This window comes from Cinclus cinclus, chromosome Z, assembly GCF_963662255.1.
Source record: "Cinclus cinclus chromosome Z, bCinCin1.1, whole genome shotgun sequence".
NCBI lineage: Eukaryota > Metazoa > Chordata > Aves > Passeriformes > Cinclidae > Cinclus > Cinclus cinclus.
In genome coordinates, this window is record NC_085084.1 from 33105866 (window position 1) to 33131281 (window position 25416).

Genomic DNA, 25416 nt, shown 5'->3' on the forward strand with positions numbered 1-25416 from the left:
ACAAACACCTCTGCCAAAAAGTATGACAAAAATAAAAAGGGGATCAATACTACATGAAATGTAAATGCAAGACAGTACTGGAAATCTTCCTATTCAGACCTCTCTGCTGCCTGTAGATTTCAGAGGTTAGGACATTAATACCTTCATGAAGAGCTCTCCGTGCCAGAGCTTCAAACTCAGTAAAACTGTGAAGAAGATAACAGTGATCTTCTTTTGGGTGGGATGCCATATCATTCAGCTCTCGGATATTCCCCTGCCATATCCCAAAGGTGAAGATCTCCACTCCAAGTTCACGCAAGGATGCTGCAATGGGTCTCGGGTCTCCCCCATTGGAGTAGCCATCAGTAATGAGAAATATCACTTTTGTAGCATTTCCACGGGCATGCCGTAATATTTGCTGGAAGAGAAAATGAAATTGCACACCTCAGCAGAGGGTTAACAGTGGTTAATTGGTATACTACTTACCCATTATACAACTCCTTTTATTTGAATTATACAGCTAATAAGGCCCTTGCAAGATCACCCACTATAACAAAGGTCAAACGTCTGCACCTACAGCCTGTGGTTGAGCAAGCCCAACCACTGAGTCACACTTTAGGTGGTCACAGTCTATACAACCACCTAAATTATGACATGGTAAGAAATGAGAAACTTTTCATGCTGATCAATTAAGTCAGCCATGCATCAGATTCAGCAATGATTCTCAACAGGGTTTAAGTGACTTTGTTCAGACTGAAGTTTAAACAGGTACTATAAACTTTGAAAATCTAGTGCAAGACCCAAAGTAGAATCTGACACATTTTAATGCAATATTATGTTTTGATCCACTAAACTATAAACCCTACTGCTGATTTATTGCAAGTGTTCTAACAAGTATTTGGACTGTTGGTTGTTTTAAACCCAGCAATAAAATTCCTCATTTGTCTGTGTTGAATGATGCTTTCCTCCCTTACAACAGTTTGCTAAGGTCACATTAGATTGTCCATTGTGGCCTCAAAAATGCCTGTAGTCCCTTCTACCCTGCTGCTTGCTCCTATTACTTCACTCAGAGCATGTGTGATGCTGCCCTAGTGAGAACATGCCTCACAGATTCCTGCCCATTTCAGCCTTCCAGCCTGACAATGCACTAGTGCTAATTACTCTCCAAGTACTTTCAGTTTTTGGGTGACAAGCAGAGCACCAGCAAAAATGTGATGTCAATGTACCATGGCCTAGAAACCACCCTATGGAGCTACCATGCTGATGATAAGCCACTGTCTGTCAGAGTGTGAGTGAATAAGGGATGACTACCAACTTCCCAGTTGTGGCCAGGTGCTGTCCACAGCCCTAAATCAGGGGATTGTGAAGATATATTTTCTCCATCCTTTGGGAACTTACAAAGAAAGAATTAGATGCAGAATTCCAATCTGGTAGAAGACAAATTATGACCATGTTTATTTCAATAATAGAGTGTACCTTGCTACAATTAATGTAAAAGACCACACTTAATAAAACTTTGATTGTACACTCCAAAAGACATGTCACTGTATGAGAAGAAGATAAATGTGATTAAGACACTCTTAACAAGCACAAATTCCAAAACCATAGATCAGCCAAGCTGAGCTGTTTTATTACAAAATTTTTACGTAAATTTTATGAAGTTAAATCGTCTTTCTTTCAGCTCATCCAAAAGCTTACTAGCTAGGCCAACCTAAATAACCTGCAGAATTTTTATGCTCCTCAGTAAGCCAGGTAACATTTTAGGACAATTGGATTTCGATTTGTTAGTTCACTGATTTCAGGTAGATACTATGCAAAAACAAGCACACACACCATAAATGAAAGCACATACCATTGGCACTGTGGTCTGAGAGAGTGCCAAGCAATGTTTTGCTGTTGGGCTTAATTTTATTAGTACTTGTTTGCAAAACCCAAAGGGAATGAAACCAAATTCTCATGCAGACAAAAAATACCCTTTACAAATCAAACTTATTGTTCCTCATATTGCTTAAGTTATAAGTGGAAAACCAGAATGAATTGGGAAAACAGAATGAAGAGGGAAGCTAGAATGAAAAGAACCAGGAATAAAAATACAAAACAAAGGGCAACATGAAGACAAACAGTAGGAAAAATGTACAAATGCCTAATTTCAAAATGTATTCTGAAACTGATGCTCTAAGACAAGTGACTGCAAGCAGAGACAGTAGTGTTATTTATAATTAACATGTATAATTAACGTATTTAACATTAACCATGCTATTTTAAAACAGAATATGAGCAACTTAAACTTCTATCCAACTTCTTAAGTATTCAGGGTGATATTCTCCACTCAGGATGCTTGTCTAAAGCTATTTCAATAAAAATGGCCCTTTTCTGGAAAAAAAAAAGGACAAGGAAAACATATATTCCATCCCTATTCATTTGGTTTTGGCAACTGTAGCATCTCTGAGCTTTGAAAAAACAACTTTCAATCTGCAAATAATAAAGGTGGAAAAATATGCCACAAACAGATGCAAGCTGTGGAATGTGCAAAACTGAGGAAGAAACCACAACTTATAGAGGGTTAAGAGACATAATGGAGATTGCCAGTGCAATTCTCTGAAGATCCCACCTACACAGAGATTGCTCTAGCAGAATATGAGTTCAACTCAGGGTTGTGTCATAACATATACAGAAGGGGCAACAAAGCTTAATTTTGGAAGGATGCCATTTTCTTATTTTAAATTGAAAATAAGAAGATTTTTACTTGAAAATAAGTAATTTTCAATTACTTATTGCCCTTGTAGTATTCTTCAGCCCTGTTTCCCTTGGTGTGTAACAGAAATCTTCACACACTTTACAGATGAAAGTAGTGGACAGCATTACACATTGCCTTAGCTCTTCATCAGTTAATGTTCATAATCAGCAGCAATCAAACTTCCCTGTTTTCTCTAAATGCAGAGACATGTCTACATGGCCAGTGAACAAATGAGCTTGAGCCTCAGTAGTCTAGACAGGACTACAGATATCTCAGGACTATTTAATTCTGACTAACAAATAAGAAGGATTTTTTTTTTAACAGAATTAGACTGCTACAAATGCCCTCTGATACTCCTGAAATACAAATCCTCAGTGACTTTCCATGTAATCAAGAAAGTTCCTGGTCACATGAAAAATTGCTTAGAAATATCTTTTAGAAGATGTGGGTCTGAGTAAGTGAAAAGCATCAATAAAAGACCATCTTTGAGGACCAAATGATTATTTTTAAGGGAAAAAAATATGCCTTAGCTACATGACCCTCAGATAAGGCAAGTCCCAACATCTTTTCTGTCCTCTGCATCTCAAAGGAGAGCCACCTCTTCAAGACAGCACTTATGTCACACAAACATGGATTGAGCTAACAGGTAAGAGATCATGAGGGTGTCTTCCTGCTCTTCCTGCTACCCACAAGATCTGAATATTCAGGCACTGGGGAATCTGAGTAGAGAAACAGTCAGACAGAGACAAAATTGCTACATATTGCCCCTAGAAATCAAAACAAAACAAAGCGACTGACCAGCTTGGCCCTCATGTCATGCAGCTGTAACTCTAGACACAGAATCCCTGCTGTATAAAAACAGAGGAAAACAGCAAGGGAGGGAAAGAAACATGGGGGGGGGGGGGGGAGGAAGAAGGGGAGAGGGATGCAGGGAAAAGGTGGGAGGAGGAGACAAAACTCTGTTCTGAGATAATTTTTGTATGTCCATTGGTCCACTTAATATTTTATTTCTTTTTGTGAGGACAAGAGGACAGGTTACCATCCTGTCAGAGCTGCTGACAATCCAAGTATGAGTCTCCATTCCTCTTCTCTGAAATATTTGTGCAGTGTTTCACATAATTCCTGTTTTCTTTAACCCTGACGTACATCCCTCTGTTCTGAGAAACCTCTCTCACTTTCCCTCTCCAGCATGCTTTTTTGAAAACTGTTTTTTCCTGAAGAGAAAGTTCCTATATTTTAAAATGTTTGTTCAACCCCTAAACTTTTTTAACCCCTAAACTTTTAAGAACACACAGAGATTGTTCATCAGCCCCTGCCAATTTCATGGACTTTATCTACATAACGATTACTTTTGTTTCATCGCAAGGCTTTGCAATCTCTTCAAAAATTGTCAGGTTCTTCAATGAATACAGTTTAAAAGCCCTCCATAATGCATTAGTAACTTTAAAGGATCCTATTTCATATCTACATCTACCTCTGATTTTACCATCAAATGAAACTAAGCTCCAGCCATAATTCAAAATACAGGGCTGAATGGCCTGTAAAATTGAGAATTTAGCAGATTTGGTCACTACTATAAATTAATAGGCAATAAGTACGAACAGAACAAAACAACTAGTGATCTTGATGATTGAATAGAAATTCACAGGGACACTAGAAATACCTAGTCTTTTCCTATTTCAGTAACTATTTTCTTGTCTACTCTTCCTTCAGATGAGTGGTAGATCAGTCAGCTTCAGTAATTCTCCCAGACCTTAAATAAAACATTCTTTTCACATTAGCAAAAAGTTATTACCATCTGTATTGTGTTCAGTGACTGTTTGGTGCGTACAAATATCTGGCAGTCTAACCAATTTTTTGTGCCAATAAAAGTCCTTAGAATTAAAAAATGAAGTCTTGTGCAACAAAAAGTTATCATACAAAATCCTCCTCTAGAAATTCAGTACTGTAATGGAAAACTAAATAATAGGATTACATAGGACTACAGTCACAAAACCAGCTAAATTCCAACTTCTGCATTTTTAACATTAATGTGGAGTTTGTAACACAAAATTTGGAGAGGTGAAGGATAGAAGGGCAAAGACTTCTTCAGCCACTTGACAGCCACAGCTATGATGTCAAAGGTTCTTTGTTACTGTCTCAACAACATCCTCTGCATGTAACCCATAAACATATGATCTTGGGCCTGATTCCTGTCCTTACTCTCTCTTTCGATTTTAAAGAAGATTCTGTCCATACAAAATTGAATATTTCTATATCTATGTAGAGGGAAACAAGTTGAAATGGGTTACCCTCCCTCACTTTACAGAGCAAGCCTTCAATAACATCATACAGCCCCAGAACAAAATGCTTAGCCCTCAAAATAACATTATCCAATACTCACCTTGTAGGAAAAGCACTACCTAAGGGCTACAATGTGAATGTTACTTGTTATAGATCAGAAAGACCCACCACTGCATCTCAGAAGTAAACGAGAAAGCTTTCCACTAAAGAGCCATTTAGCTGTGCTACCCCACAAGACCACTTGCACTGGATTTCTTTTCACCATAGAAATGACTTAAAACGTACACATCAGGGCATGAGTCCTGAATAGAATGATTTTTTTTTCCTAGATGATAACTTACTGAGTATAAAAGAAATAATATTTCAATTTTATAATATTATATAATTAATTTAACTATCTAAATGTAACATATTCATTATTAAACTTATACTAAAATTAATAAATGTTAGTTTATTACAAAAAAACACAGCATAGATTTGGTCCACTTATTCCTATGAAAATTAAAACAGTATATCCTAATTTATCATAGGTGACTTCAGAAGCAGACCAGCATTTTGTTCACAAAGGAAAATGGCAATGCTAAATCTCTTAGCCAAGCTCAACTTCTTTTCCAAGGCTTCTTTGCTTTTCACCTTTCCCGCAGGTAAAAATGTCCAAATCTGACAGGAGATTTTATGTAAATATTCTATAAAGAAAAAAATAACAAGTATTGTGATCAAACACAGCTGAGACATCTTATCACGGAATCCAGAGCACTCCTGAGGAACTTGGTAATCTCACAAGACTAATCCAAGGCTAGGGGGTAACAGACATGGTCCCCCTTCATCATGAAACTCTTGCCAGGTAAAGAATTGTTTGCACTTGGTAGGCTAACACAATGCTTATTTTTCAAAAACCACTGGCCTATGGAACCACACAAAGTTAATTCTGTAGGAAGAAGAACTGGAAAGCAAACTTCTACCAGTCCACCTGGCAGTCAGGTATGACTTTGGGGGAGCCTGCCACCAGGGATCACTAGTCTCCCAGGACAGAAAGCATGCACAGAGGGAAGGGAACATAAGTAAATTACTTTGGGAAGATGATTATCATATGTATGTTTTGGTTTTTTTTCTGGGAAAACCTATGAGAATGTATGTAAAAATATAGTATATAAACAGGAGCTTTTTATGCACTCAGCATGCAAGATATTTTGGAGGAGATATCCCCTCATACATCCAACCGAATAAAGAATATCTACTTCTTAATGTTACACTGGTGCTAAAGACTTTTATTTTACTGATTTTTGGTAACAATGCAAATGTTATTATTGTACATGAAAGACCTGGCTACACCTCCTGAGCTCCCTCTCTAAAACAGCAAAGGTTTCATTTCACCATGTTTTCTTTCAGTCACTGTACATTGCTCTTTTCATTGCTCAAATCAAATGAATCTGAGCCCCTCTTTAGGTTTCACAAAATGAACTGAAATATATTCCACAGTCAGATGTTTTGGATTCTAACCTTTCCCACTCTTTTCTGCACTGCTACACAGGCTCTAGAGAATGAGATGTTACATATCTAGAAGAAATTAACTAATATTAAAACTTCCCGTGGATATTGCCCTACCAAGAAATGCACTCTTAATTCAGAGAAAAGATGTATCTATAGAAATAATCTGGATATTTAAAATATTTAAATAGTTCTTTCAGTAACTGGCAGGCAAAACCTGGGTAAATCTCACAACTCTGTCAGACAACCCCACTACATGGATGAAAGCACACAGGCATGCTCATGGCCAGGAAATATACTGATATGACATCTGAGCAAAGACTGACAGATCTAGTAATGCTCAGATGGAGGAAAAGAAGGTTTAAGGTCCTCTTACCCATGCATATATATATAAATACTTAATGAGGGGGGGAGTAAAGAAGATGTATACAGAATCTTCTAATGGGTAGCATGAGGAAAGAAGCACATATTTAAATACCAACATTCCAATTAAAGAAAGGAAGTAACATTTCTGCTGCAAGAGTGATCAACCATTGAAACAGTTTTCCCTGAAAGTTTGTGGGCTCTCCACCCTTAAGTATACTCAAACACCAACTTAGACACAGTCCTGAGCAACCAGAACAAAAGCCTAAAAAGCCCAAAATCACCACCGGCTTTACAATGAAAGGCGATATTACACAGAATTTTTGACTCTCACAGCTGTGTTAGGACTGTTGGGTCTGGTGATTTGAAATGATGTGGCTTGTAGTTTTGAGCTCTGAACTAGAAAGAACAGAATGCACCTAGTTTCCAGGAAACAACTAACATGCATATCCTTCATCTTCTACCATTCTGAGTTCTTCTAAAATGGACATTAAAAAAGAGGGCATGTTATGTACATAGGTATTTTCTGAGCTCTTGTGCTATATAACCTTTTACCAAGTTTATCAAGACTTTGCAAAGTTGCTGGAGGCCTTTATATGCTGCAATGTTGCATGCTATAGTCAAAATGCCATTTGTTAATAGATCTCAATTTGATTTGAAAAATTAAAAATCCTAGTTTTCTCTGTCTGTGAGCAGTTTTCCTCATTAATATAACAAAGATGTTATTTGATTTCTTTAGTACTGCTCTGGTCTTCTGCTAATAATAAAAAAATGACTCAAAAATATTTTACTAAATACGTAACTGATTTTCATGTATTTTCAGACCAAGTATTCACATCACTATTGACTAGTACATCTGCCAAATATTTGTTTCTTTTGTGTTTGTTTTAAACATTTATTACTTTAAATAAGCCGGGGAAAAAAGAAGAAAAGCTGACCTGAATAATTAATTCCAAAAGGACAAACACAATTCATGACCTGGCCCATCTACTGCCAGCTGTCACTGCTCAATTATCATCTGAATACTTTTTTTGGTTTTTTTTTTTCCTCCAGGACTGCTAGAATTGAGCAACACTAGCACAAAGTTATCACTGATAAGAGATGTTTCAGACCAACTGGGTGTGGGGGAGTGTTTGGGAGAGAAATCCATCTCTGCTTAAATGTTCATACTGCCTATGGTTAGCAGAGCACCAAGACTCTGAACATTAAAGCTCTTTACAGACTGCTGCTTACATTCAGGGAGCCTTTTCATCTTCTGGTTGAAGTTGCCAGTGGGACCTTGAACCAGAGGGAGTATTATAATTTTAGCAAGAGCTTTTGTTTTGGATGGTGTTAATGTCATACAGAAGGAAGCAGTTCCAAAATTTAAGCAGGGTGCTGGTCCTACAGAGAGCCTGTTTTTTTAAAGCAATAGGGCTTTTAATTTCTGCACCTAGAAAAGTCAGAAAATTCTGAGCATCACAGACATGTTGTGTCACCTGCAAAATCTGAGTCACAAATTCCAGTAACACGTGGAATTGGGGGACAATGGGTAAAATATGTATCACAGAACATGCAAAATAAACATTCAGAAGTTTAATGCTGACGCTTATGTCAGGAACTACTGCTAAATATGATGTATTTTGCTGTAAAGACCTCTTGTAAGCCTAGGAAAATAATTTAAAATAAACCAACTTACTTTGTCTTGACTTCTTCCAAATTTTAGTGCCAGGGATTTATTCCTTCTCTCAGAACAAATCACTCAGCAGCTTTTCTGGTTTGTCTTTGTATCTCTGAAGCAAAGCACATGATAAGGCTGATTTCTCTGTGAGGGTCATAACTTTTAAGGACTGGGAATCAGAAGGGGCTTATTGTCAGACCCTTCCAAAAAAGGCTCTGAGATGACAACAAAAAATGGTTTTCTCATTAAAAGGAATGTTTATTCCTGAAACATTTAGTATGATATCCAGATACCATAATGGTGAAAGATTTCATTCATTGTATTTTTGGTTACATCAGTGAGATTTATTTTATTTTGTGCAGCAATATCTACAGCAGACTTCCAAATTACACACTTCTGATTAGATCAAAGTGCAAGATATAATTTTGTGAGCACAAGCAGAAGAATTCCAAATAATAGGTTTTCAACTGTAGAAAATATTAATCCTGATTATGCAGCCACAGATACTATGCTAAACAGAGAACTTCATGCCTGTCCTGGCCAAAAGGTCAGAGAAAAATAACTACTTAATAACTTCTAAACGTAGGTATATTGCAGGATTGGTCTAAGGGCAGTGAACAATGTGCAGACGTGTGTCTTGCCTTACTGATCTTGTGAACAAACCCATGTAAGTTTGGAGAATGCAGGACCAGTACTCTTCACAAACACCACACTGATTAAAACTGGAGGTTTAGAGCTGACACTAGTGATTGATGGCGGACAGGAACACTACTTTCAAATCTAGTAATCCCTAACTACCAGCTCTGCAATTGCAAAAGTGGTCAGAGAGGTAAACCAAGTTGACTTTGTTTTTTTCCGCCATACCTTTAACACAGACTCCCAAGGTCACGTCAAAACCCAATGCTGCCAACCAGTCAGTTAGCTCTAGTTGACCTAAGCCATCATCAGATATTTAGAGCATGATGCCAAAGATAACCTAGAATCTGCTACCCTCTCCTTAACAGCTACAGATTTTGCAGAGGTCATAGGAATAAAAATCCACAAACACATGCTTGATAAACAGACAACATACATGATTCTAGATGTTCTTCTTCTCAGTGAGAGGGCACCATTTTTTTTTCAAATAAAAAAATCCAAACCAAAACAAAAAACAAGTACATGGTAAGAAAAAGTTTTAGCTTCTTTAGCTTCAATAAATTTTTCATTTTAATTTGAAAATGAGATTCTGAATCTGAAAATGCATTGAAAATAACAGCTAATTTTCCTAATGGTTAACGATGCTGCATCTTGTATTTCTGTGCTTTTATCATACAGAAGAAACAAAGGCAATGTTACTTATTTAAACAAGTATTAAATAAGCATTAGAACTGTTTATCCTAAACTGATATGTGCTTACATTCTTTTGAAGGACTTTTTTTTAGTATTTATTTATTATAACATGGAACATGGATTTTGACATGCTGGTTGGACATTTGTCATGCTCCCTCAAGATCACATTAGATACAACAGATTTCAAAAATTAGATTCTCAGAAAATGTGTAACTTTACTCTGTAGGTGACAAACCTTTTGCTTGCATATACTTATACTCACTTCAATGGAGTGAAGATGAATTATAAAAACAAAAAGACTACCTTTTTAAAGCAACAATTATTTTTATAACACAGAAGAATTCCCAAAGTCTCCCTCAGCTACCGCTTTGCCAGATTTTTTACAATAACTGACTTGTCTACAGCTGTCTGAGTACTATCTCTGACTTCTGCTCAATAGTAATGCATACCTACAACTTCCATTTCAATTATGAAAAGAAATTGTTCCTATTTTACTTCAACTGAAATGCAGAAATAAGACTATCTTCTTCTTAGGAGATATAATTTTATCAACACATTGTCATTTTGAGTAGTTTAAATAATTTTTATTTTCTTCTTTTTTTTTTCAGACCACCTAAACCAGTGCAGCTTCAGGATATCTAAACTGTCCATCAATAAAGATAGCACACCAGTGATGGCCGATATGTAACTGTGACTCTCAGCTGCTAAAACAACAACCCATTAAACTTCCAGCATTGCATGATGACCACTCAGCTCAGTTTTAAAACCCATCTGGTAACAAATGCACATCCCTCCCACTAGGCAGGCATAATGGCTGTTGTTAGCAGTGATTATGTCTCAGGATCAGTTGTCTACAGGTCTCTCAACACTTTTACACCACTGAGGTCTTTTATCTTTAAATGCATTCCTTAAGCATCGACACTTGCTCGAATCTGTTTGTATTTTCAATTCTGCTTTGGTTTTTTCTTGCTGTCACAACAGCTCAGGCTTTCCATAATGCAATAGGCAATCTGCTTAACATAAGCTGCATGTAGTTTGTGCTGTCCCACCAACTTATGCTGTGATAACTGAAGCCAAAGAGTTTTGAATTAATGAGCTCAGTTTCTTCCCCTTTCTAAGACTGCTTCCATGTGCCTTAAAAGAAAGACTCCAAAAATGAGCACTTGCTAGCTCAAGCATGGCACGAAATCACAAACAAGGTGGCAAACCCAAACATCAGTAGCAGTTCAGCCATTCTCACCAGGTTGCTGTCTCTTGCCATTGTTTCTTGTTGTATATTTGGCTTATTTCTGTGAATCACATAGAATTTATCTTTAATCTGCTGGGTAGGAATGGCAAAAGTTGATAAGGACAGCTTTAACAAAACAGAGAATCTCTGCAATAAACTTGTCTGCAAAGTACCTATGGAGAGGATGCAAAACTGCAGTGCCAAAGAGAGCTTTCTTATATTTTCAAAGAAGCTGGACATTGTGTGGCTGTGCAACAGCTTGTAAGAATGAACAGGTCTGCTTTTAGGATGATGTGCCATAGGTTCTGAGACAGCTACTGCTATGTAAGTCTTGCTCCAGTTGACTCATGTTCCCAGGTCAGACACTAACTGGCCTGGTGACCTTGTAGAATTCACTTATTTCTATACCTTCATGGTTTCAATGTTACTGTCATACATGTGAATCAATCACTTTGAGATCTACCAATGAAGTGTGCTGCATGACGATTTAAGTGCTGGGTTTATTCTAAAAATGTGCTTCCCTACCTTTTAAGTTTGGAAAAGAAGTGGAGAATTCTGGTCAGAAGCATAAGGAATCCCAAGTTAAAGTGTAAATTAAAAAGAAAGACATTTTAGAAAAGTGAAAGAAGAAATAATTATGGTTGCAATAAAAGACAGTTAAAAACATAATGCAGAAGTCTAAGAGTCTAGAGGGAATAGCAGTTTTGTTATACTTAAAACACTTTCTAGATTTATTCCAAAAGTAGCATTTTAAACGTAGAACAGTCATTTTCTGAAGAGTGTCTAGAAAGGAGAGTATGCTCTGTAGATAATTTGTCTGACATGAAGAAATCATACTGAAGAAAACCAGAGTACAGTATCTTTAACCAAGATCTAGTAAGCAGACCAGAATTTAACCTTGTCATTCTATCTTAATTTTCCCTGTCACCATGTGAATATTTTTCTTCCCACATTCTTATAAGAACACAATGTGAAATGACAGTCATGCTGTTGCAGCCACAAAGTTTAGCTGGGCTCAAGAAACTAAATGGTGGGTTTCTGAAGGGATTTTTTTGTTTATTCCACTTTAAAGATATCATTAGTCAAGATTTCATATCAAGACAGCAGATGGTATTTCTTAAGCTTATATTTTGTTTTTAGTGGTTATTTTTAACTTATATAATTAACTTTTTCACACAACACCCCTGGGATGCATCTATATTGAAACACGGCTTCACAGTGGAAGATCTAATACAGTGATGTGTTTTCCTAAAGCAGGTTTGGCATGTGCAGCTCTGAGCACATTACATAGTGAACTTGTTTTCTCCTGCCAAAAGTGAAGAAAAGAATAATCTCTGCCAATTTCATATGCCCAGCAGTGACGCACCCCTTACAAACTCACTCTTCAGCTCCAAATTAGAATGTGTTAAATTATTTCAAGACAAGTGTACCCAGTGGTCTTGGAGGGCAGGATGCTACCAAAAATTATATGGGGAAAAAAAATTGAAAATGAGACTTGATTTGGTGGTTGTTTCTGAGCACAGAGGCCAAATGACCAGGAAGAGCCAGGCCTAGCCTTGTGAAAAAGGCTTCCTGAGTAGACTGGCTGTCCATTAACCCATTTAATGGGAAGTCTCCCCTGTATGATCAAGTGCCAACACATGTCCAGGGGTGGCCTAGACCAAATTTCTGCCATGGGTCTGCACGACAGCATGACAAATGAGTGCGTTACAGTGTCTGGAAATGTTCCTGGGCACATGTCCCTACTTACTGATATACTGTACGCAGTTTAAGGGAACCTTTGTAAGTCATCAGCAATTGAAACAGACACCTGGCAACAGTACACAGGTATGTCTGACAGCTAGCAGGCACTCAAGTCCTGCTGCCATGAAACCAGGCAGGCATTTCAGATGCCAGACTTGACTCATATGTATCACTTCTGAAATTGAGACACGGGCTCCATGCCCCTTCAAAGAACAAATTTCACACATTTGTTTGCAAGGGCAGCAGAAAACGTGGGTGTTGCAGGTGCAGACAGCACGGGAAGATAGTGGATAGTGACTAATGGCTCTGACCACACTATTCTACATCCCACACTACGCCATTCCACACCCCATCGTACAGCCCTACACCCCTTGTCACGGGACATCCTCGAACGACGCGGAGAACCTCATTCCCACACCACGCACCGCACAGAGCAGCGCAGCACAGCGCGCACCGAGAGCCTTCCCCCGGGCCGGGACCTCGCCTGGCCACAGCACGCCCCGCCCGCCGCCGGTGCTGCTCCTCAGGGCACCGCAGCCCTGCCCGCTCACCCCGAGCACCCCGCCCCGTCTCACCGCCGCCTGCTGGAAGGCTCCCTTGGTGTAGGTGCCGCCGCCGCGGTAGGCGATGGCCGGGATCTCGCGTCCCAGCAGGGCGCACTTGTGCTGCTGCGGCCGCCGCCGCGAGATGTAGTCCACGCGTGGCACCACGTTGCTGCGCGAGGAGAAGGTGACGATGGCGACGCGCGTGGCCGCGGGCACCACGGGGAAGTCGGAGAGCAGCTTCTTGACGAAGCGCAGCTCGCTGAGGAAGTTGGCCGGACCCACGCTCGACGACTCGTCCACCAGGAACACCAGCTCCAGCCGCCCGCTGCGCGCCCGCAGACGTCGCACCTGGCGCTTGAAGGCGCGCCCCAGCTTCTCCACTTTGCTCTCCGTCGTGTCGGGCAGCGCCGGCGCCTCCAGGGATGGAGACGCGAAAGTTGGGGCCCGGAGGAAGGCGCCCGGCTGGCCGCCCGCCCGGCCCTGAGGCGCCGACGGCGACAGGGACAGCGACAGTCCCCCCCAGCAGCAGAGAGCCACCAGAGGCCACATGGCGTGGCGGCGGGCGCGGGGAGACGCCGGCAGCCGCGGGAGAAGAGCTGCTGGTCGCCCCCTGACGCCCCACCTCTTCTGTACTCGGAGGGGCGGCCGGCCGGCAGGCCTGCCTGTCTGTCTGTCTGTCTGTCTGCCTCTCTGGCTCCCAGTCTCCCCGCCGGCCCCCGCAGGTATCCGCGCCCTTTAATCCCCCGCGGCTGAGGCGCTGCCCCTCGCACGCCTCTCTCTCCGTTTTCCTCTCCTCGCCTTTCGGTAACGCTCTCCCCCCTCGTCCCTCCCCGCCTCCCGCCGCCCCGTCCCGCCCCGATGGGTCCCACACGGCTGGCGGAGGCCAGCCCGGCAGCGGGGCTGGTGGCGGTCACTGGAAAGAAACGCTCTGAGCAGAAGCGAAGGGGGGAGGAAAGGCGGGACCCCCCGAAAAGTGAGGAGCGCCTTTTCCACTCCCTCGCTGCGCGGGTTGGAGCTGCTGCTCGCGGGGACGGAGTGAGGGCTTGCACTGACACGTGCTGAATCAATCGTGGTTAATTTAGCCCTTTGTTTTGCGGGTAGGATGCTCCCGCGGCTGGGTGGTTTGAAGGGTCCATATGCTCTGGTCTTGCTCCTGGTTCTGTCACAGTCTCCCTCTCTTGTTCAAGGGCACACTTCAGCAGCCTGGGGACTCGGTTTTTCTACTTTCAAGATGTAGCAGTACTTTATGTACATCTCACAGAAATGACAAACAGATGTCCAGATATGTGGGATGAATGTCCGCAAGGATGTGTGCATCAAAGGCAGGGACAGCACTTGCATATGTACATTAAGATGTGTATGGAAATATACACATTGATGTAGTAACAGTGACAATAAACTGTGCTCATTATGAAAAATTCCTGTTGCCATGTGTGACAGTACAAGCCACATCTTGTAAGAGATCCTGTGGCTGTCTTGCTGTCAGTGAATCACTTTAGGAGAGAGATACACTTGCAGAGACCTCCTGCCAAATTCAGAACCCACTACCCTTCAACCAATCTCAGTACAAATTTAACACTCATGAATATTATGAGTTGAGAACTTGGGTATATTTTAGCCATTGGTTTCAAATTAAACAGTTTTCTACTTAATCAATTGATTTTCCAGGGGTAATTTAGACTGAGAAAAATTCCCCTGGGACAGATTGGCCACATTAACCTGTTGATTGCAATTTTTGGCCTTTTGTTGGTATTTTCCTTCCTTTACACATTTTGTACTCCTCTTGAGTTTGCTTTTGTTGACATACCACAATGTAATGGAATATGCAGGTACATTGGTGCATTTGCATGTTAAGCTCCATGTTTGCATTTGGTTGAATTGTACATTCCTTATCCATTGAGGCTTTTAGCTGATGGAAAATTGATCAAATACTGTCCTTTTCACTTCCCAGCAATATTCAAATTTCACTGCAAATGGCAACAGACTAAGTAACAGAAAATATTATTTAATTAGGGAAATGATATATATGATATACATATCCAACATGTTTTTATATGTTTTATGTTTATGGAGTAGCCCAAGTGCTTCACAAAAACCTGTTCCTTAGGCATACTTCTGCAGCTCAGTTCTTGAAGAGGAAATAGAAATCAGACACTCTTACAGAGGCACATGTGAAGAACAGTTCTGGTACCGAAGCATGTGCTTTGTGATGGACTGATTGGTTTCTGTTCATGCTACGGTGAAATTAAACGGACTGCACCATACTTGGGCTACTATGAGACCTTTTTGTCTTGAAAGGGTAGCTGAAAGTTGCTACAACCGCCAAAGACCTCATCAAGTTGATTTGCACAATTGGTCTTTGGAAGATTAAAGAAATGCTGTAATTGCATCCACTGTGGTCTGAGTCACACCTCTAGTATACCTAGTCTTCACATCTATATTGGACTGGGCTGTAGACTGTGTTGGTCTTTGCACAAACCAGAATGAAAGAATGGAAAAGTATAGGCAAGAGGAGTCTGGTTTCTCAAGGTGCTCCTAAAGGAAGAAGATCATTGCAGTTACAATGTTTTTCTATTACCCCTGAGTTTTCAGATCATGAAAAGTACTTCAGTCTGGGTTAGCTTGTTGGAATGCTAACTGTCAGTTCCTTTGTTTCACCCATATTTGCATAATGCCAGATTCATATTTATAAACGCTGCACATTTTAGGACTCAGAAGCAAAGGAAAAGAAGATATATTGAAAACACTTTTAGCAAAGGAAGAACAATTAATGTCAACGGGCAGTTGCCAGCGTGCAATCAAGGACGACTAATGGTGAAAACACAGTAGTTAATTTCAGTCTTAGTGATCTCACTGGATTTACGAATGCAAAAAATTACAGGGCAATTTGAAATTAATCCTTGATACATGTACAATTTGTGAAAGTATGTAATTTTTTAAGTCACACAGGCCCTCCAGTCGTGATGCACAGAAGCTTTTTCTGGTTTAACAAAAAGATGTATGTGTACAAGACTGCAGAGTGAAGTCATCAGTGCAAGATATAAATATATTTATCACAGAGGGAGTTTGAAATAGTAGAGGAATAAAGAGGTGAACAGCTAAACTTTGAATATGGATGCAAGATTGAGATGCTAGCACAGTACTAATGTGAAACAAAATCAAGGAAATTTTGAATAGTGAGGGGAAATTTCAGTCCATGGATAATTAGTGTGCAAAAGACTTTGAAAAGAATCAGTGACATGTATTTAGTGAATAATTCTCCTCATATATTTTCCCTTGTGTATAACACAGGTAACTCTCTTTACATTCTTTGGCATTCAATCTATTTGTGAAGAGGGGAGACACTAAAGCATTACAAGACACTGTGAGAAGTTAGCATCAGCATCTGTAGTAAACAAAATCTAATGGTATGAGGGAAAGAATAAGGGCAGCCAAAGAATTAAAGTCTGTTCCTGATGTGATTTAAGAAAACCCTAGAATAATTTCTGGAATAAACTAAAACTTAAAAGCTTGGACTCAGCATGTAAAATCCTCAAGAAGGTATTTTATCCGTCAGGCTGTATTTCCAAAATAAAAAGTCATACTGCAGATGGTGAAGGTCATGTATGTATGTGTAAGCAGCAAGCATTCTCTTCGCTATATGTTCACTAAGCTTTTCTGAAAGCAGCATTTCCAGGGGAAATCTCTGTTGTAATGAAATTGCCTTCTCCAAGCCTGCCTGCCAGCTCTTTACAAATCCTTTCCATGTTGGTGTGCTTAAGCCCTCTTCTTTTGATGGTCTTTTCCCTGTTGTATTCATGCATATTATTTGTGTTTTGGTTCATACTGATCAGTAGCAGATGGGGAGGTGGAGAGCAGAAGGAGTTTTTTCCCACTTTAAGCATCCCTGAAGGTCAAAATATCTGCCCTGGGCTTCATTACTTGAACAAAAAATGCAGGTTTCATGTGGCTTCTGATGACAGGGTACTTAAGAAGGTGGTGCTGGACTGTGACTCTACTCCATTGCAAAACAGCAGGTAATAAAAAAAAAATAGATCTTGTGAATAAACTGTCTCTGTCATGTGACAGAAGAGGGCTGACTGGTACTGAAAAGGAAAGCTTAAGAGCAGCACTTCAGCTGCTTTTACAATCAGATTACTGTATCTCCTTAACTGTCTTATTAAAATCCACAGACTTTGTGAATTCCAGTAATTCTTTACTGTCTCCCCACAAGATCGTATGGTCATTTAACACCACCCTGGTTACTAAACAAAAGGGAAATCTTTACCCCCAGTTAAAAACCCTTCTGCAAACAAACAGTCTGAGGATTGCTGTCCTTTAGCCAAATAGCTTTTTGCTTGAATTACTCAATGAAACATGGCCAAGCATCTTTCCAAATATGGAGAAGAAAAGCATTGTGTTTCTCCCCCTCCATGTTCCCCCAAATACAGCTGGACAAAACATATCCTTGTACTCAGCCTGCACAGTATTTGTGCCCGCAGAGACAACACCACAATATCACATACCCTACAATTTTTGAAGGAATGCAGGTCATTTTTGTTCTTACATTAAGGGTGTTCTGCTAGCCACTTTGTGCCATGGTGGAAACCCTGCTGAAACTGAAATGTTATGTCTTCTGCAGGAATTTTACAGCATTCGAAATTTTAGCCGAACTAGAGATAAAATGACAGCTTAAGAACAGAAATCAGAACCTGGTGAAACTTAAGATTGTTCTAAGACTCTCTTTGTGCTCAAGCACACAGTGTCCATCTAGGGAAACCTAACACAATATGTAGCTAGCAGAGCTAGGCTTCTTTCTTCCCCTTCAGCCTTTGCCAGGGTACAGGATTACTCTGGGCTGCCCACTTCTCCTTGCAGATGCCAGTCAGTATTTCAGCAGGGGGTGTTTATGGAACTGTACGAGGAGGAAAGCTTTCAGGAATAGCATTTACAGAGTAGGGGTAGAAATACTTTCAATCTCAGAAAATGACCTTTGAAATCTGCCACCATTACTACAGTATCAGAGTAGTGCCAGGCTCTGGTGGGTTATAACCAGCCTTCATGATTTAAGTGAAAACAGCAGAGCTGTTCTATGAAAGGCAGAGGAAAAAATGGGCTTTTGGAAGTTACTTTTTCCTCTTTCTTCCCGTGCCCTTTAAGAGAAAGAACAGGCCCAGGTTCTGAAGTCCTGGAACATGTGTCTTCTCCTCTTGGCTGAGAGCCTTCACCTCCCAGTGCTGCAGTGCCTTACCTGCTTGCAGTTTCATTCATTGGCCCGGGACTATAGCAAAGATCAAGCAAGACTGCAGTCTTTTTGCAAAGCAGGGTCTGCTCTTCGGAAGCTCCCTATGTTAGAATGTGTTGCTGGAACACACTGTCTCAGCACTTTCTGACAGTTAAAATTTTTAGCTTGTTTTCAGTTGCAATATTGAAAAGAAAGTGGAAGAGAGCATTACACATGATGCATTATGCATTCAGTACTGAGGAGCCAAAGCTAGGCTATCAAGATCTTAGTCATAAAATCTGAGTGGATTTTTTTTGGCCATTTTAGTTCTCAGTCATAAACAGAACATATGGAGGAAACAAAGAATTTTCTATAAATATAAGAATATTCTCAAGAAGGAGGAATAAAAGGAGATTAAGCTCTTAAATTATCACTTGTTTTATCATTAAAAGTTGGGAGAGATAATTTGCAATCCTTTCAAATACCAGTAATTCACTGGCTGTAATTATTTTAAGATAAATTTTCCAGGGCTAGAAAGTTGAAGTTCAGACTTTCCACATAAATATTGTTTAAACACACACAAATTGAAGGCAGTCAGTTTTGATTTATACACACAAATCCCACTGACACCTCTGGGAGTTCTGACGCAGACTGAAGAGAATACATTGCACTTAAATGAGAGCAAAATGTCTGTCCACATGACTTTGGAAAAAGATTATTATGTAGGAGGAGAAGTGTTAGTCTGCCAAAAGTTTCTCCTTTCAGGCAGAGGTCTGTGCGTTTTAGTCTTCAGCAGAGCAAACAAGAATTTGAACAAGCCAAATTATGGGTTATTAGTTCAAGTTGTAAAAAAAGAAAAACAAGATTCGTATTGCTTCTCAGTATTCAGACAATGATGAAGTTTAGTCATAAGAATTTTGTCTCCACTGGTGGACAAGCCCAACGCACAATAAGAATATCATATGGCTAGCTTCCAAGATTAAAAAAAAAGGGAAGCAAAATCAAAACATCTGCTGGTCTCTGTTTACACAGCAGATGTTCACTACACTTCTAAGTTAAGCTCTTCAGAATTCATGAAGCATAAGCGCACAGCCAGTCTGCCTTTGGCCTAGAACATTCATTCTAAAGTAAATGTATTTTGCCATATTCTACACGCTGAAGTATACTCTGTGTGACTTTTGAGAGATCCAGGTAAACACTGAATGTGAGAAAAACATCGAAGGCACCTTTGATCATAAAAGACATATTCAAGGTAACTTGAGATTCTGAAAACTCCAGTAGGGCAAGACAAAAGATATAGACAAAGTCTGTAGGGTAAAGACTGTTTATGGCATTTTTTTTGCTCCTGAATAGGCTGATATAATTTAAAAATAGGTTGGGTAGACAGGCTACTCCAGGCTGCTTTTTCAAAATTTGTTGGATATTTTAGCCTTGCAATATAAAAGCATTGTCAGTCTTTCACTCTGCTGGCTTACAGCGTACAGGTACTACTAATTGTACACATGTCCTTTTCAAGATGTTCTGTGCTAACCCAGCAGAGGCATATTCTGGGAGAATGAGGGCAAATTTCTAAACTCTCTTTGCTATGTCAAACAGGCTCCAAAGAAATGGCCTTCACAAACAGGATTAGAAAGTGCTTTTCTGAAGGAATAGGGCAGTTCTACAATTTTCAGAGGTGCTGAAGTTTTAAGGAGTAAGGGAAAGCAGGTTTGGGGCATGCAGAGCCTTATTCCCAATTGCAACTGAAAATCACAAGCAGGTGAATGACTTTTCTCTCTAGTTAAAGAAAGCAGAGACTTTTCTCTGCAGTTAAACAAAGGACTCCAGTTTCAAGGGATGCAGCTACTTTATTAAAATTCACACAATTTACGGTATTGCCTTTGAATATGAAGTACTTTAGATATGCATTTAAGATACTATGATGAAAGTACTGCTCTCTGACAGGAAGTTATCTTCAGTTTGGTGGAGACTACTGAAAAGAGGTGTGATGGTGTCCTGGTTGCAGAGCTGTGTGAGTGCCTTTGCCTGGGGAAGCCATGTGGATGTGACCTAGCTGCACCATCATGGTTTTGTTCCTGGCGGTGAACACTTTTTGTGGGTAAAACGCCTTCTCTTTTTGTATAATTTTGCTATTAATGTTCCTGTTGTTATGGTGTGTGTCTTATTTCACTGCTTTGTGCTTTCTGTAAATTGTTACCTCAACCCATAGTCTCTGCTTTCACCCCTACTTTTATCAGAAGGGATGGGGGGAAGGGGAGTGGTTTACCTGGGGTTTAATTTCCAGCTAGCATTGAAACCAACACAGAAAAAGGAATAGGAAAAAACAATACATTTTGAGGAAGATCAGACGTGATGAACAAAGAGAGAATTACCCATCATTTCTAATAAAAAATTACATGGTATAAGTGTAAATGTCAGGAACCACTCTCAAAAGGAGATGCTTTGCACATCAGAGTGTGGTCAAGCAATTAAACACTAAACCATACAGTAATGCAGTGGATACCTAAACATTTGTATGCAGAAAAACTGTGGAATAAAAATCTTTCCAGTGCCAGTGTTCTCCAACAAAGCAGGAATATATCTCTTCCTTCTCAGAAAACATAAAGAAGTGTACCCCAGATTTTAAAAGAGTGTTAACTATACTTGCCTATCTTTAAACTGTTTCATAGAATATGTTAGTTAAAAAGATTTCCACATGGACAGATCCTTATTCTAGTCTGATATGGCTCATGTTATATTCACACAACCTCACTCTTCCTTTGTATAAATTTTTATGCTCATTACCCACATTATTATTTTGAAATTAAGCCAATCCAGGACTGAAGACAAGAGAAATTGAAATGCTTACAGAATTACCATGATACATATCTAGGACAAAGGGCTATTACAACCACAGTGCCACAAGAAGGAAAATATACCAGGTTGGAGAAAGAACGCACTCTTTTTCTCTTACAGAAAGAAGGATGAGCTCCTTAGATAACTTCAGGGACAGCGGTAATAATTAACATTGAGCTCAGGACGGGAACAGACAAAAACTGAGAAATGAGACCTAGATAAGCAGAAAGGTTCAGTTACCTCCTTTACACAATAATGAGGGCAGCATTGGGGCATCCCAGCCAACAGTCATGTTCACAATACTGGGACAGCTGGAAGAGTGTCAGCCTCCATCCAGTACTCTTCCAGACATCTGCTGCATCTTTTCTGTCCTAACAGCAGGTACACTCAGCACCCCAAGAGCTTACAAACCCTTGCTTGCTCATGCAACCATGCCTTGTCCCTTTTGTCAGCCTATCAGAAGTTAAAGCAAACAGAAAGGAGGACATGCTGTGTTTTGCACTTGGTTCCATCACCCACTTAAAATCACACTAAAGGTCTATGTGTTTGCAGCAGTGAAAACAAACAAAAAAAAATGTTTGGAGTAATCTTAAGACATGTTTAAAGAGTCTGTTTAGTTAATGTGCTTCTTTGGTTTTTTTTTTTTCCTTCTGCTAGAAGGGAGAGTCAGGTTATATCCTCTTATTGTTGATAGCCCAAAGTGTCTCCTTTCCTGCCTGGTTAATGAAGGCTAGATAATACTAAGATTTCAGCAAAACAAAAATAAACATCAAGGATTCAAACTGAGTGTTCTGGGACTAGTTCTTCCATGCATATTCAAACATATTTTGTATTTATTACTGATGGAAATTTTGTCAAAGTAAAGTCTAGGAAAAACACCAGAATTTGGATGGACTTCGGAAATCAGTGAAACCGATGGAGACATGGCAGCTGTCACCATTTCAAAACCCAGATTTGCATCTGAAGATAATAATCTAAATGTTATACCTGTATTTTCTTGAATGGAGGAAAGAATTGTCTTCACACCTATGTATCCATGCAGCTGACAGCCCTAAGTCTGTCAGTGCAAGAGGACACATTAGAATGATCAATTCCATGCTTAGAGTACTCCCCTCTCTGTACAGTAATCATGTCTGGAACCATGTCTTGCTATTTACCTTTTCTATGGTCTTGTATTTTGTCTGCTTGTCACAAAGATTTTCTGTGCATATGTCAGCAAACCAGTATTGCATGACCAAAAAGGAGATAGATGAATCTAGTTCAGACAACATATGCTCTCACTTCTCTTGTTTCTGATATTTGCCATTAGTTGAACTTTCTCAACATGTAAAGCATGATTCTCAAATAAAATAAAATCATGATTATTACCAGAAGGGCAATCGATGAAGTTAATTGCCATCATTTTGAAAAGTGTATGGTACAAGATAATTTGTACAGTTTTTGTCAATGGACAACTGGTAATAAAACTCATACTCTGAAAAAATTGCTGTATGTGTCAGTACTATCATTATTCATAAAAATATCTTGGAAAAAGATGTCGAATAAATTTACATTAAAATTACTGTATGTTGTACAAAGCCTGTTGTTGTCATAAACAGGAATAAATTATTTTTTCCCCACTGAAATTACCTGAGGTGTGCAAAAATTAAGTCATGATGAAAAGTCATGTCTAATCAACTTAGTGGTACTACTCTTCCATTTGATAGAGCTATTCTACTTACACGTACCTTTGTACTTTCTTCTTGTTCCAGACACAATTGACAGCAGCTCTATCTTAAAGCAATTGTAAATTTCATTTGGTGCTTTATCACCATGGTTGCTGAACTCTTTATGATTCAGTTGCTGTTTTACTTTGCATTAGACAGCAAGTTTTACCATAGATTTGGTCTAAGAATCTCCGTTCTGTTGCTGTGATGTAGTCTTTGTCATAAATGAAGAAAAAGTCTGTCTCTTTAACAAGTACTGCGGGTAAGGAAAGAGATGCCCAGGGAGGGAAGAGCTTTGGCTGAGGATAGCTAAGCAGAAAGGATTTTGTACTGCTTCAGCAGTGTCTCATCTTAAAACATGCCAGCTTACAGAGCTGCTATCAGCACCATGCACTTAATAGCACTGCAAGACCAAGTTCAGCTTCAATTAGAATCTACTTCTTGCAGCTTTGCAGTCTTCATCATCAGGGATGTTACAACCCATTTTCAAGGTGAGTTATGACAGCCTGATGGATCCTGATATAACTGTCATGGCTCACGGACCTCTAAGAGAATCAATCAACTTGGAGTTGGCTTAGATCAAGTCTCTTAAGATTATATGAGTTGCAGCTTTAAGCACAGGTGTTCACCAGAAATGTGGGCTGGAATCATCTTACAGCAGTGTGGACCTTATTTATCTTACAGGATATAAATAATACCTCCTCACATGTGGGAAGGGAAATTCCAGGGCTTGTTAGTAGCTATTAAGTAGGAACTGAAGATCTCGGATCATGAATTGTACGTGGAAGTATTTTGACTCTGTTTTGCCTTTTATTTTTTCCTGGGTATTTCCTAGTGGTTTCGATTCTCCTTCCAAACCTTGTATTTGCATTTTCCCTCCTTATCATTTGAGCATACTGACAAAACATAGGTTCTTGATTTTGCCCCCTCTTTTAAATATATCAATGCAGTACCATGTTATCAGTATTCAGTAATCAGCTTGTGTGCTGATCTTTCAAATAGACCCTATAGGTCTCCAAATAGAGATGGCACGTGCAAGCTTCTGCACTGATTTTAAGTTCTAATTTTAAATCTGTGATGATATACACACAAATATATACAAGAAAAGGGAGACAATTTCTGTTCATATCTTTAGGATAGCATTTTTTCTGTGAACTGACTAAATGAACTGACTAAAATCTCCTGTTAGATACAATCCCTAAAAGGTCTTTCTTGACATCAGAAGTGTCATAAGAGAACAAGATTGTCTTGAAAACTCTGTGAGTGAAAGTACTGGCTCCTTTCACCCCAACTTAAACTGCCTTTTACACTTAAAGCTTCTTACGTATAAACACCAACTTTTCCTGTTTATTTACAATTGATTACACACACTTGCAAAATCATTCCACAAGGAATGCTTTTTTTCCCCTTCTTCTTCAGAAGTACAAGAATTGCTTTACTTTTATGTTGCTGTGTTGCTTTGTTTGTGCATGTGCAAGTGTCAGCCCATGGTTTACTCTTGTTAGATGGAGCTTGTTAAGGTGTTTACAGGTTGTATCATATAACGTAATTTAAAAAGGAAAGATTAAGGTATTTAGAAGTAATTTTATTACTTAATAACAGTAATGGGGGCACACAGTCTTTGTTGCTGGTATCTCAAAGATGGACAAGCTCCCAGAAGTGACTGTCCCTGCCCTTCCAAATAAACACCATATGTTAACTCTTGAGAAACAGTGTAGGTACCCCTAACAAATAGCCATTTATGTAAACTAAGTGCCTTAAAATACACCAGCTTCACTGGGAGTCGATCATAAAATGGATCTTTTTGCTGAGGATAAGATCACCTTTTTCCTCTGCTTCTATGTGCTAGACCCATGCTAGCAGAAGCTTGCTTTCTTCTTTTCTTGTTGCTGTTGATGAAGATTTTAACTTTCAGGAAGACATGGTGGTTTGGATTAAAAAAATGCAGAACAAATCTTACTTAAAAGTTGAGGAATGAAGGAACAGCAGTGTGATTTCCAGACGTCTTACTACAATCACTGAAAAAAGAGTCTTTTTTTCTCATTTAATTGATAAGCCCTTCAAGAATTATAGAAGGTCAAAGTATCTTGTTCCATCTAAGAGTTGCTCAGTTTTTTGACCAGGAAGATTGCAGATTTTCATCTTCCACTTGCAAAAATATATGGGTTAGAAGTGTAATCTCTTTTACACTACAAAGTGCTACCATATTTTTAAAAAATGTGAGAAAAATGAGTATGGTATAGCACAAATCTGTATTGTTTATTACAGGTTGGGAAAGTTTTAATATTAATATTAAAATATAAAAAATGCTTAAAGT

General features: G+C 39.4%; 1 protein-coding gene across 1 annotated transcript in view; it reads right to left on the bottom strand.

The window, feature by feature from the left end:
• SVEP1 (sushi, von Willebrand factor type A, EGF and pentraxin domain containing 1) overlaps positions 1–13904 on the bottom strand; it is a 122752-nt gene extending 108848 nt beyond the window's left edge. Inside the window, exons 1-2 of the mRNA XM_062513220.1 lie at positions 13386–13904; positions 142–397 (exon numbers count right to left, since the gene is read on the bottom strand). Coding sequence (XP_062369204.1) covers positions 142–397; positions 13386–13904 — 775 coding nt within the window. The remainder of the gene's footprint in view (positions 1–141; positions 398–13385) is intronic.
• Between the last annotated feature and the right edge of the window lie 11512 nt (positions 13905–25416).